Here is a 10,489-nt window from a genome sequence, read left to right on the forward strand (position 1 = left end):
GTCTCAGGAGGTTAAGTTGCAGCGTTCCCCTTTTATTTGATAAGCTGGTTCTGAGTTAACACATTTCAACGGTAACAACAAAAACTTTCTTACTCACTCCACAGCACACCCGAGACAAGTAAATTAAAACGTCAGACTATCGATGTACATGTCCGTGTTGATTGAACAATTTTAGAAATAAAACTGACCCTGCAACTCAATGATTTATTAAATTTTGAGGGACTAGTTTCTCAATATCAATCTGATACTGCCATACAGGGAACAAAGTATAGGCTATTGCAATGCGATACAAGGTTAGTTTTATCTCTAACATTGTTCTATCAACACAGACATGTGCATCGATAGTCTAACGTTATAATTTATTTGTTTCGGGTGTTCTGTGGAGTGGATTAAGACTGTTTTCAGTGGCAGGCTGGATGTTACCGTTGATTTGCGTTATCTCGGCACCAGATTAGCACCAGATGAACGCTGCAACTATGGGGCAAATAACCATATGTAGTCACTTCCGCACACACTGAAAATTCCCTCCCCCTGCCTCCATTTGGAGTTGTAGAGTCATGTGGTTTTCTCTCAGCCAATTAGGGAAGATCAAGCTATCTTACAAATACTGACCAGAGCCATAGATAGAGAGAGTTGCGACACTCTTTGATGTTGCCGCCGCGATCAAAAGTTCCAAAAAAACCTGTGCTGAATGGCTGAGTCGCAGGAGGGTGGGATGTACTTCCAATGCTGGAAGGTGTAATCAATTAACTCATTGACTACTGACCAAGAGATTGGCTGTAAACAGTTCCAAAAGCCCCATAACGAGGAAATAGCCTGGAAAAAGCGCTGCCATTTTTTCCTATGGTCTATGGGAGTGTCGCCACTCTGTTTTATCAGAGACTAGGTGCGTTTGCGATGAACTGCGGCTGACTTAGGCTGACTTAGGCTGGCTTCATACGTCAACGAGAGCTGCAGAGTCTTAGCAGGAGGGGCAACTAGCACACGCAGCTCATCCCGGACAGTCTGACTGAGCTTACGTACCTGAAGTTACTCGCGAGAGACCTGGCTGGAGACCTCGCGGTAGATATCGCGGGATTTTGTATTAAATACAGTAAAACTTTTATTCTTGCTCATTAAAATGAGCATGGTGACTGACGAAATAAATTGATATGATGTGTTTAAATAAACCACTGTTGTCATACAGTTAACAGGCCTGCATTGCAGCACATTAATTAAATATCAAGTGTTTTCCGTGTGTATATATTTAACCAACAGCATAAAATAGCAGAGTATCCTCACGTTTTCAGTAGGCTAGCCTACCGCTGTTCCAGAAATCACAAATAAGAAGGTATCAGTTCGATTTCTGTTCATTTTAGCAGATTCTAACGTAAGGAGCAAAGATTCTAGAACAGAGCAAGATGGATCACAGGGATAAGCTCCAGCGTCATCCCAGACGTTGGTTTTAGTGCAGTTGAACTGATCCGTCTTGGTCCGCTCTAGTGTCTTGGGTAAGGAGGCAGAACGAGACACCTGTCATACTCGTCATGGGGAGATTCTTCCAAACGGCCCTATCAGAACTTTGAACTGACGTCATTGGGGAGGGTTTTGGCCAGCGCAGTTGCTTAAAAACGAACTGCGCTGAACTGCGCTGGCTGAGCTAAGACGCAGTCTCCCGAGATCTTGTAAGCACATGTGACATGATGTCACGGGGGTAACTCCCACCGCGACTGCAAGAAGTCGGACATGATTTCTAACCAGTTTGCATTTCGTCTGTCCCAGTATGCACTCTGTTTAACCCAGCATGCATCACATCAAGTCAGATCTGCGCAGATTTTCGTCAAGTCAAACGCACCTAATGTCTAATAAGGAGAGAAGGACCACTAGCGAAATACTTCCGCATGGTACTGCAACTAGAGGGCGATCGCGAGCAAGTGATGAATGAATGGGTGGCAATGGAGCTGAACCCCCCAGTACCACATTTGTCTTTATATAATTTTTTCTCCTGAAATTGCATTAATGCATGCGATGCAGGATAACTTGACTTGACAATTAGCTGACCAATGCAATTTTCTATATGTGTTGTTATTCCTAAAAACCCTTTCAAAGTTTTCATGTCACGTGACACAAGCGAACCACTTTACGGCCATAGACCTAAAAGAAGGTTCAGCTTCACGACGGTCGTAATCGGTCGCGATTAGGGATGGCGAAAACTACACATTTTCTTGACCGACCACCGAGGCTCATTAGCCGGTTGAAACCGGTTAACCGATTCGTTTAAAATAAATTATGCTATTTGAAATAACAGCCACGCAATTTCCCAACTCTCATCTCTCTGTCCTACGCTCATACACACAGCCCCGGCGCCGCCCTTTCACTCACGTCACTTTTTTAAATTCTTCAGCGCCAAACATGAGTCCTGCAAACCAAGGAGCTTGTAAGTGGAGGACAAATGGTTCCTTTGCTCCGAAAATGGTTTGGGTACAAGGTGATCGCGTTGCAAATAAAGGCGTTTGTCTAAGCTAATTTGAAGCTGAAATGTCCGCGGCTCACTTATGAAAAAGACAGCTCCGAAGAGACGCAGCTTAGTTTGAGGAAGTGCTAACAATAATAACGAAAGATGATCATTACCTTATCTGTTACCATTGATGACCCTTCCTGAAATGTAGATGTAATGTCTTTCCAAATCTAAGCCCATTTATGCGGAAAGTTGCCGAGACTGCAACACGATAAAACCAATGCAAAAGACGCACCGGCCACCGCTGTGACCTCGTGAATGTTTTTATTGGTTTATTACGTAGCCTAGCCCTAGCCTACAAGCAGGCGTTATGAAACATTGAGTGTGAGGGATAATTTGTTAACTTCACACAAAAAAAGATCTTCTTGGAATGAGATGGCTAGCTGTAGTAGCGTTTAGTCCACTGTCTTTAGCCTAATTTAAAGATGCCTCTTTTTTTTTTTTTTTTTTTTTTTTTTAACCGACTAGCAACAACTTTGGTCGGCTAACGTGGATACGGTCAACCATCGGTCAAACAGTCACCGGTTAACATCCCTAGTCGCGATTGTCGCGAGCATCGATGAGCTAAATGCTAGCATGTTACAGGGAAAACGGCCCATCCTATGAAAAGCAGAAAGGACATGAGTGACTTTTTATTTCATTTCCAGTGGAAAACCCATACTCAGGTAGCTACTACGACAATGTACATTAAGAAATGAAGTTGTCAACTGTGAAAAAAACGAGTTCTAGCCGCTTAGCCCCATAGACCACAATTCATTTATCACTTGCTCGGCAACGCCCCTAGCGGAATTTCAACAGATTGCAGGAACAATCCGGTACAATGGAGTTAATAGGAAGTGGACCGGCTCTCCCTAAAGGGGCTCTGGTTTTATCTACCGCTCTGATACTGACATCATAGCATCTGACCAATCAGCAGTGGACTACAGCACCTCAAACACAACCATCTGGCAGAAATCACATATTTTAGGTTTTTGAACCTGGCTCATCCCACAACTATCATAATAGCATCAAAACTAAACATTGTAAGTTGATGTAACTCACACATTATTTGGTTGAATAGTTGTGTTAAAGATTGAGATTGTTGTTATTTGCATAGCATTTTTAAAAATGAGCTTATTGTTTGGCTAAAAACTAAATGTACTATATTTGATCATACGCCCTATTCACATAAGTGGCACAAGTGTCCATTTTTACACATATGCCTGATGTATGTATCTTTTTTAAATATAATTAAATGGCACGCAGGTGCTTATTGTTAGTGTGAGACCTAGTACTGTGTGCATTTATTTTAATGACTCAATACTGGTTAGTGATAAAACACAATCATGAGCAAATATAAGTGGTAATTTAGTGATTATAGTTGTATTTCGGTTTTTATACACTGGTACATAGGAGTATAGCATTCATAGTACTGGACACCTGTGTATGCCATTCATGCCATTTAATTATTAAAAAGATACATGGTACACGAGTCCATGTACCAAGTTTGGTTTTGATACATGCAGGGGTTGCTGAGATATAAGCTCACTTTCTGTCTGGCGGCTTCGCAAAATTGGCAAAAATGGGCAAAATTGGCTGTTACGGGCGAACGGTAAAAGTTCCGAAGAAAAAACTGAAATGGGTTGGTGAGGCATCAGCTGAGGATGCTCTGTGTCAAGTATGGTGTTGATCAGAGATTTTTTTTTCAAATTCACCCTCTGTTTTTTTTTTCCCCCCAGACGGGCAAGGACATATATATGGTAACTTCATTGACCATGATTTGCTATGCCAAGATGAAAAATAATGGGGTTTTTTTTTTTTTTTTTTAAATGTCCTGAAACATCCCCCATTAACTTTCTGAAGTTAAAATTTAGAATTTCCAAAGATTTCAATGAGTGCCCTATAAAGGGTTAAGGAAGGGCAGAAATTCACTGAAAATGGTCTCCACCGACCTATATCACCCCGACGAAGTTGGAAATGAGGTCCTATGTCTAAAATTCCGAACTATTCCTTTAAGTCAAGTGAAATACATTCAGTTTTGCATAATTTTTCAATTATATAACTATTTAAAATATTGTAGCCTAAATGGTGGATAATTAATTAAGTTGCATATGATATGCTGGAATATGATATTTCTAGAGTCTTAAGATTATACGAACCGAACCTTGGGTTTTGTGAACTGTGCCATCCCTACACACATTTTATTCTTTTTGAGACAATGCAATAAACAGTTATGTGTTTTAATCATTGTGGACCGTTATGTATGTGTACGTATTTTTGTACTCTTTATGTAATGCATGTTTTTATCTAGACTTTGAGCCTGTAAATATTAAAGAGTGTATGCAGTACACAGTACATATATTCAAAAGTAACAATGATACTTACTTCATTTAGGGTTGGGCGATGTCCCCTTAATTGGCATATGACGATGTGTACAGTAAAACATCGCGATGGACGATGATATCGTCGTCGTCGGGGGGGGGGGGGGGGGGGAGAATAAATGTATTATATTATAGGCTATATATGGCCTATATTAAATATTATATAGGCTATATGGCCTGGTGAAAGTGGACAGCTAAAGCCTACCTTACATTGACAGACTTTGCAAAGATTTGGAAAAGATTTTTGAAAGACTACAGTCTCAGACCCTCTCACATCTAAAGACAATTCATTGAGTTTTTAGTCACAGTCTAGTCACAGGCCAGTCTCAGATTAGGATTTTGCAAAGACTGTGGGTCACTATTTACAAGACTGCTGCTAGATTCCTTCAAATGATTTCCATCGTGCAATAGGCTACACGTCATCATTAACAGGAAATCACATGATAGCCTACTCATATCAAAGTATTTTTTTCGCGTTTCTGCAGCATTGTTTGATGTGTGACATCACTAACAGATATAGAGTTGTTCTGTCTCGTAGAATAGCCGACTAATAAATTATAAGAAATGAAATAACAAATAATTATACAGGCTACAGCTGTCGCCTATTTTGCCCCTTCCTGTTTTCGTGTTCGCGAGAGGTTACTATTGGTTTTTAATGTTCACGTCAGTATTTGCATGAGCCACGACTGAAAAGACTTCCGATAATATCAAACATGTTTGATATTGTCGTAACGGCAAAACTAGAGAAAGACTGCCTCCGACGGACTTAAAGGGATAATCCGGAGTGAAATGCACTTTAGATCAATTTTTCGGACTATTGGGAGTACATACGTTGAGTTGACACCAAAATCATGTCATTCGGATGTATTTTGAGAAAGTTCGAGTTCACCGTTTTTAGCCAAAACTCGTTAGCCTGGAAGTGACCGGGGCAGGTCCTTTCGCCACTACAAAACGCTATTTTTATACCTCTTCTGTTCCAAACAACGCTACACTTACGTGGTAGTGAGTAGAGGGTCCCTAAAGCCAAACCGAAGTATCCTCACGTCTTTATGTGGTCGGATAGAGAGTCCAGAATGAATTTAATTGAGTCAGTACCTTTCCGGAAATGTTAGTAAAGTGTTGTTGAAGCGTTGCGCAGCTGCCGCAGTGACATTTCCGGAAGGTACTGACTCGATTAAATTAATTCTGGACTCTCTATCCGACCACATAAAGACGTGGGGATACTTCGGTTTGGCTTTAGGGACCCTCTACTCACTACCACGTAAGTGTAGCGTTGTTTGGAACAGTAGAAGAGGTATAAAAATAGCGTTTTGTAGTGGCGAAAGGACCTGCCCCGGTCACTTCCAGGCTAACGAGTTTTGGCTAAAAACGGTGAACTCGAACTTTCTCAAAATACATCCGAATGACATGATTTTGGTGTCAACTCAACGTATGTACTCCCAATAGTCCGAAAAATTGATCTAAAGTGCATTTCACTCCGGATTATCCCTTTAAAACCGCTAAGATTGGCACCTTACACTAAACGATTTAGATGACGGGAGCGCGCTGCGATTCTAGCACAACTCTCAAGATTTCCGCCCGATTTTGGAAATTTAGTCGCCGACTGTTAAAACAGGCCAAAATCGTGCAATGTAAGCCAGCCTTAAGAGACATACTGACTGGGCTACTGTGTGGAAGATCTGCTCCAAGAAAATCCTAGTAAGAGACCGACAGACAGCCAATCTAAACACCTGCTTACACCAACCAGCGGTATATTACACATTGTCAGCATTCGCTGGGCCTCGCAAAAAACCTTGCGGTCACTCATCTAAAATCTTGAATAGCCCAGTCTGTCCCTAACTCATATGTTACGCATCCCACGTTATTAGGCTACCGGCTTGCCGACTATGAGGGCAGCAGAAAGTGAAAGTAGGCTGCGATCGCCCAGTCAAGTCGAATTAAATAACAGTTGAAGTAGGCTAAACAACTTTTACAAATAGCCTAACGAATCCCGATTGCCACTCTGCTGCTGGGGCTTTTGCTAAAGGCAAATGTGTGAAATACAAGCATTACAGTGAAAGACGTAGGCTATAGCTTCTGATAACGATAACGAAATAAATGGTTTATTTTAACACGGTGGAGAATGACTCATTCGGCGCTTCAGTGTTGTAGCCTCGCAAGAAATTAGAGCTAGAATGTCCTAGTCGTAACAATAATAATTCATTTGCACTATTTCATTCTTAAACATTATTAGGCTACATGTTTTGCATTCAATGTAGGCTACGCTGCGAGTCATGTAGCCTAAAAAAGACAATAACACATTCACGTTGCAAGGAGGACTTATTTGAACAAGACGGTCTCAGACTAATATGTTTTTTAATTTTGCACTGTTTGGCTGACAGCCTCCTAAGCACCCTACATGTGCATCAGTTCTAGGCTCAATTTCATTTCCAAGGAAAAGTTTTTATTTTTTTAATATTTTAGCTTAGTCTGCAGTAGAAATAAGTGGGGGCGTGGCATCACGATGGTTGCTTTCCATCGTGATGTCTGTCAACCATCACGATGGACGATGATATCGTCCATCGGCACAACCCTAACTTCATTACTCCGCTGTTTTGCTGTTCGCCATTCTGCTGGAGGTGCCGCTTCAGGTAAAGCTAATTTATCTGAATAAGGGCTATATTTAAAAAGTGTTAAAAACATGACTTTGTAAGACAGAAAGACCCACAGACAGTTCAAAATGTTTTCCAAAGTAGCAAAAACACCTAATATGTATTCAATAACATGACTTACATTTAACAAGTATTTAAAAAACATTTGATTTTATGTCTGGCTTGCTTTTGCCAACTAATGAAGTCAGTAAAGCAAAAGAACATAAAAGTCAAAGGATTAGTAATTTCCTATTGAAACTCATGAGATGGGCTTGAATTGAACATGCTGGGCTTAAATGGTTCTATAGTGACTATCGGGAAAATAAAGATGCTCACACCAAAATGAATGAAGCTATGTATGCCTGAAGCCTAAATATGTCGTAAACTTGCTGTCATAGTTATCCCTCTTTTGCCAAACTTGTTTTGACATATTTTGAAAATATTTCGCCCATCCAAACTATTTACTATGTGCTATGTCTTAATTGGTAGACTGATGTAAAACGAATCAGAAAACATTTAGTGTATACTTTTATACTTGGGTTGGGTGTTATACTTGGGTTTGTACATTTAGGGAATTACATTCATAACGCCGACACAGATATTTATCTGACGGTGTAGATCCATGAACACGACAGAGCTTTTCCTGAGACCTGATGCCTTTTCATCTGATGTCTGACACCTGACTCTGAGGGTGTCCTAATATAATATGTAAACAATAGGCAAGATAGGCCTACAATATCAGTTTGCTGACTGTCGCTATAATCAGCAATATTGAGAGTGAAAACGAATAGCATGGTGTCCCTGTTAATATCAATTAATGATATGGATATTAACAGATATTGAGATTAAGATACCCCCCCACACACACACACACACTGTCTATGGTAGTAACTCACGATAGGTTTCCACACAGTGAAATTTGACATCGCATGAGGTTGAATGTAACCAAAATTCACTCTAATTAGGCGAAATGAGAGCAAATCGTTAACAAGCGAAACAAAATTGATGAAAGTTTAACATTTTGCAAATGAGGACCACTCAACAACTAATCAATTCAGCATGTTTGTGTAGCGGATAGTGGAGGCTACCTGAGCTGTAACAGGAAAATATTAATGTGATTAAAAACGTTCTAGATGAACATTGGTAGGCTACTTGTATCAAAAGAGGATTGTGATTGTCACACAAACTTAAGGTGCATTCCAGAAAGTCTTAACGTTTACAAAGTAGCTCTTGAAACAAGAAGAAGTCTGTGTTCCAAGTATTATGGAGTCTGGTAGTTACCTTCTCTGGTTGTCTTATAAACAAAGATCCTTCATTACTCCGCTTTAACCCTCTGTGTTACAAACAAGGAGGCTGGACTCCGGACAGTCAAATAGCCTTTTCTAAAATAAAACAAATGTCACCTTTTGTTTATCTCCTATGTTGTTCACTGGAGCACTTTGAGGTCGGACCTTGTAGTCAGTTTCCTTGTGTAATTTCGTTCAATTTTTGGGGGGATTATGAAAACTATATATTTTTGGAAACCTTAGAACCTGAAGAATCAGGAAATCTTTGTTTGACAATTTTCAGAAGTCATTAAAGCAGTCATTTTGGGTCTTGAAAATGGTGTACTATTGCATTAAAAACGCCATACTGTATATAATGCTATACTGGTAGATAGGGTTACATTTTAAACTTTTATGTATCACCACAAAACTTCCCCAGTTATTCACTTACATTAAGACAAGAGTTTTTTGTATTACAAGTTTTCTGAAATGTAATGTTTAAATATGCAAATGAGGCTTAATATACTGCAATAGGCGTTAATTTGCACAAACTTCCAAAACCTTTACCTGGCCTTTGAGTAAAGTTTTAATGAGGGGCATTAGTTAAAAGACTACAATCTTTCAAGAATCTTTCCCAAATATTGTCAAGTCGGTCAGTGTAAGGTAGGCTTAAGTTGAGGCCTAAAGACCCAGGTCTTAATTAAGTACTTCAACTTTTGAACTAGCTGATAGCCCAATTAGCTCGCTTGCCAACATTGACTTGACAGTTGACACTGACTGCAGTCAAAAGATTAGCGGTTTGTCCGTCCATGCCCCTGAGGCAAGATTTCGCTGGCCGAAATTGGCGATGTCTGTCACAGTGTGGAACCTAGCTGCTACCGTTAGTGCTAGCAGCTACACTTTACGAGCAACAGATTTGATTAAACATGACCTATGTGACTTCGAACCAACAACTTTACTGAAGAGATTAATGTAAGGGACATTAACATTGGCGAATAATTTGTTATGTTAATGGTAGAATAACAATGCCAACAAGACTGACTGCACTGACTGACCTGTAGTTTAGCTAACGTTACTTAGAAAGAACTGTCATAACTAGCACTAGCTAAGGTAACTTCACCTAGCCAACTAACCTTATAAGCTACGTGAAGTCTAAACTATTGAATCAAGTAATCAACTGTATCATACCTTTGAGCCAGACTGGTAAATACCAATGCCGTTGACAATAATATTATTATTTTGGCACATTTATGTAGCATGGTTGGTTACTACAGCAGCTTTGCCAGCAAGCTGTTGTCATCGGTAAAGTTAGTAACAGCAGAGAGAACAGTCAAACATTCTTGAGCGCGAACATGTTTGATCAAAGAGAGGAAGGGGGAGGGGCAGATCTGCAAGCTGCAACCGGGCGCTAACTTCTGTCGTTGTTGTGTACTGTGATGTTGGGAAGATGACATTCCACCTCCCTTTGGTGCAATGTATGTATGTATGTATTTATGTGTGTATTTATTTATTTATATATGTATTTATTTTACCGACAGCATTGGTATTTCAGTTTTTCAGAACATTGGGCTGCGATTTATCTCTTTAACAAGACATTGTGTGTGTGTGTGTGTAAGAGAGAGAGAGAGAGAAACCTGGATTTATCATAAAGTATATGCTTAGGTAGCCTGATTACCATAGACTTTCAAAGGCTCTGCGAGACTTTAGTCTGACCAAGAGCCTGTGCTAACCGCTAAC

At 40.1% G+C, this 10,489-nt stretch overlaps 1 protein-coding gene across 1 annotated transcript in view; it reads right to left on the reverse strand.

Moving 5' to 3' along the window:
- Window positions 1-10,058, reverse strand: part of LOC134098021 (cation channel sperm-associated auxiliary subunit delta-like) — a 54,037-nt gene extending 43,979 nt beyond the window's left edge. The window contains exons 1-2 of the mRNA XM_062550972.1: window positions 9,941-10,058; window positions 4,862-4,886 (exon numbers count right to left, since the gene is read on the reverse strand). Of these exons, the coding sequence (XP_062406956.1) occupies window positions 4,862-4,886; window positions 9,941-10,011 (96 nt within the window). The 5' untranslated portion in view covers window positions 10,012-10,058. The remainder of the gene's footprint in view (window positions 1-4,861; window positions 4,887-9,940) is intronic.
- Between the last annotated feature and the right edge of the window lie 431 nt (window positions 10,059-10,489).

This window comes from Sardina pilchardus, chromosome 12 (genome assembly GCF_963854185.1).
Source record: "Sardina pilchardus chromosome 12, fSarPil1.1, whole genome shotgun sequence".
Classification (NCBI taxonomy): Eukaryota; Metazoa; Chordata; class Actinopteri; order Clupeiformes; family Clupeidae; genus Sardina; species Sardina pilchardus.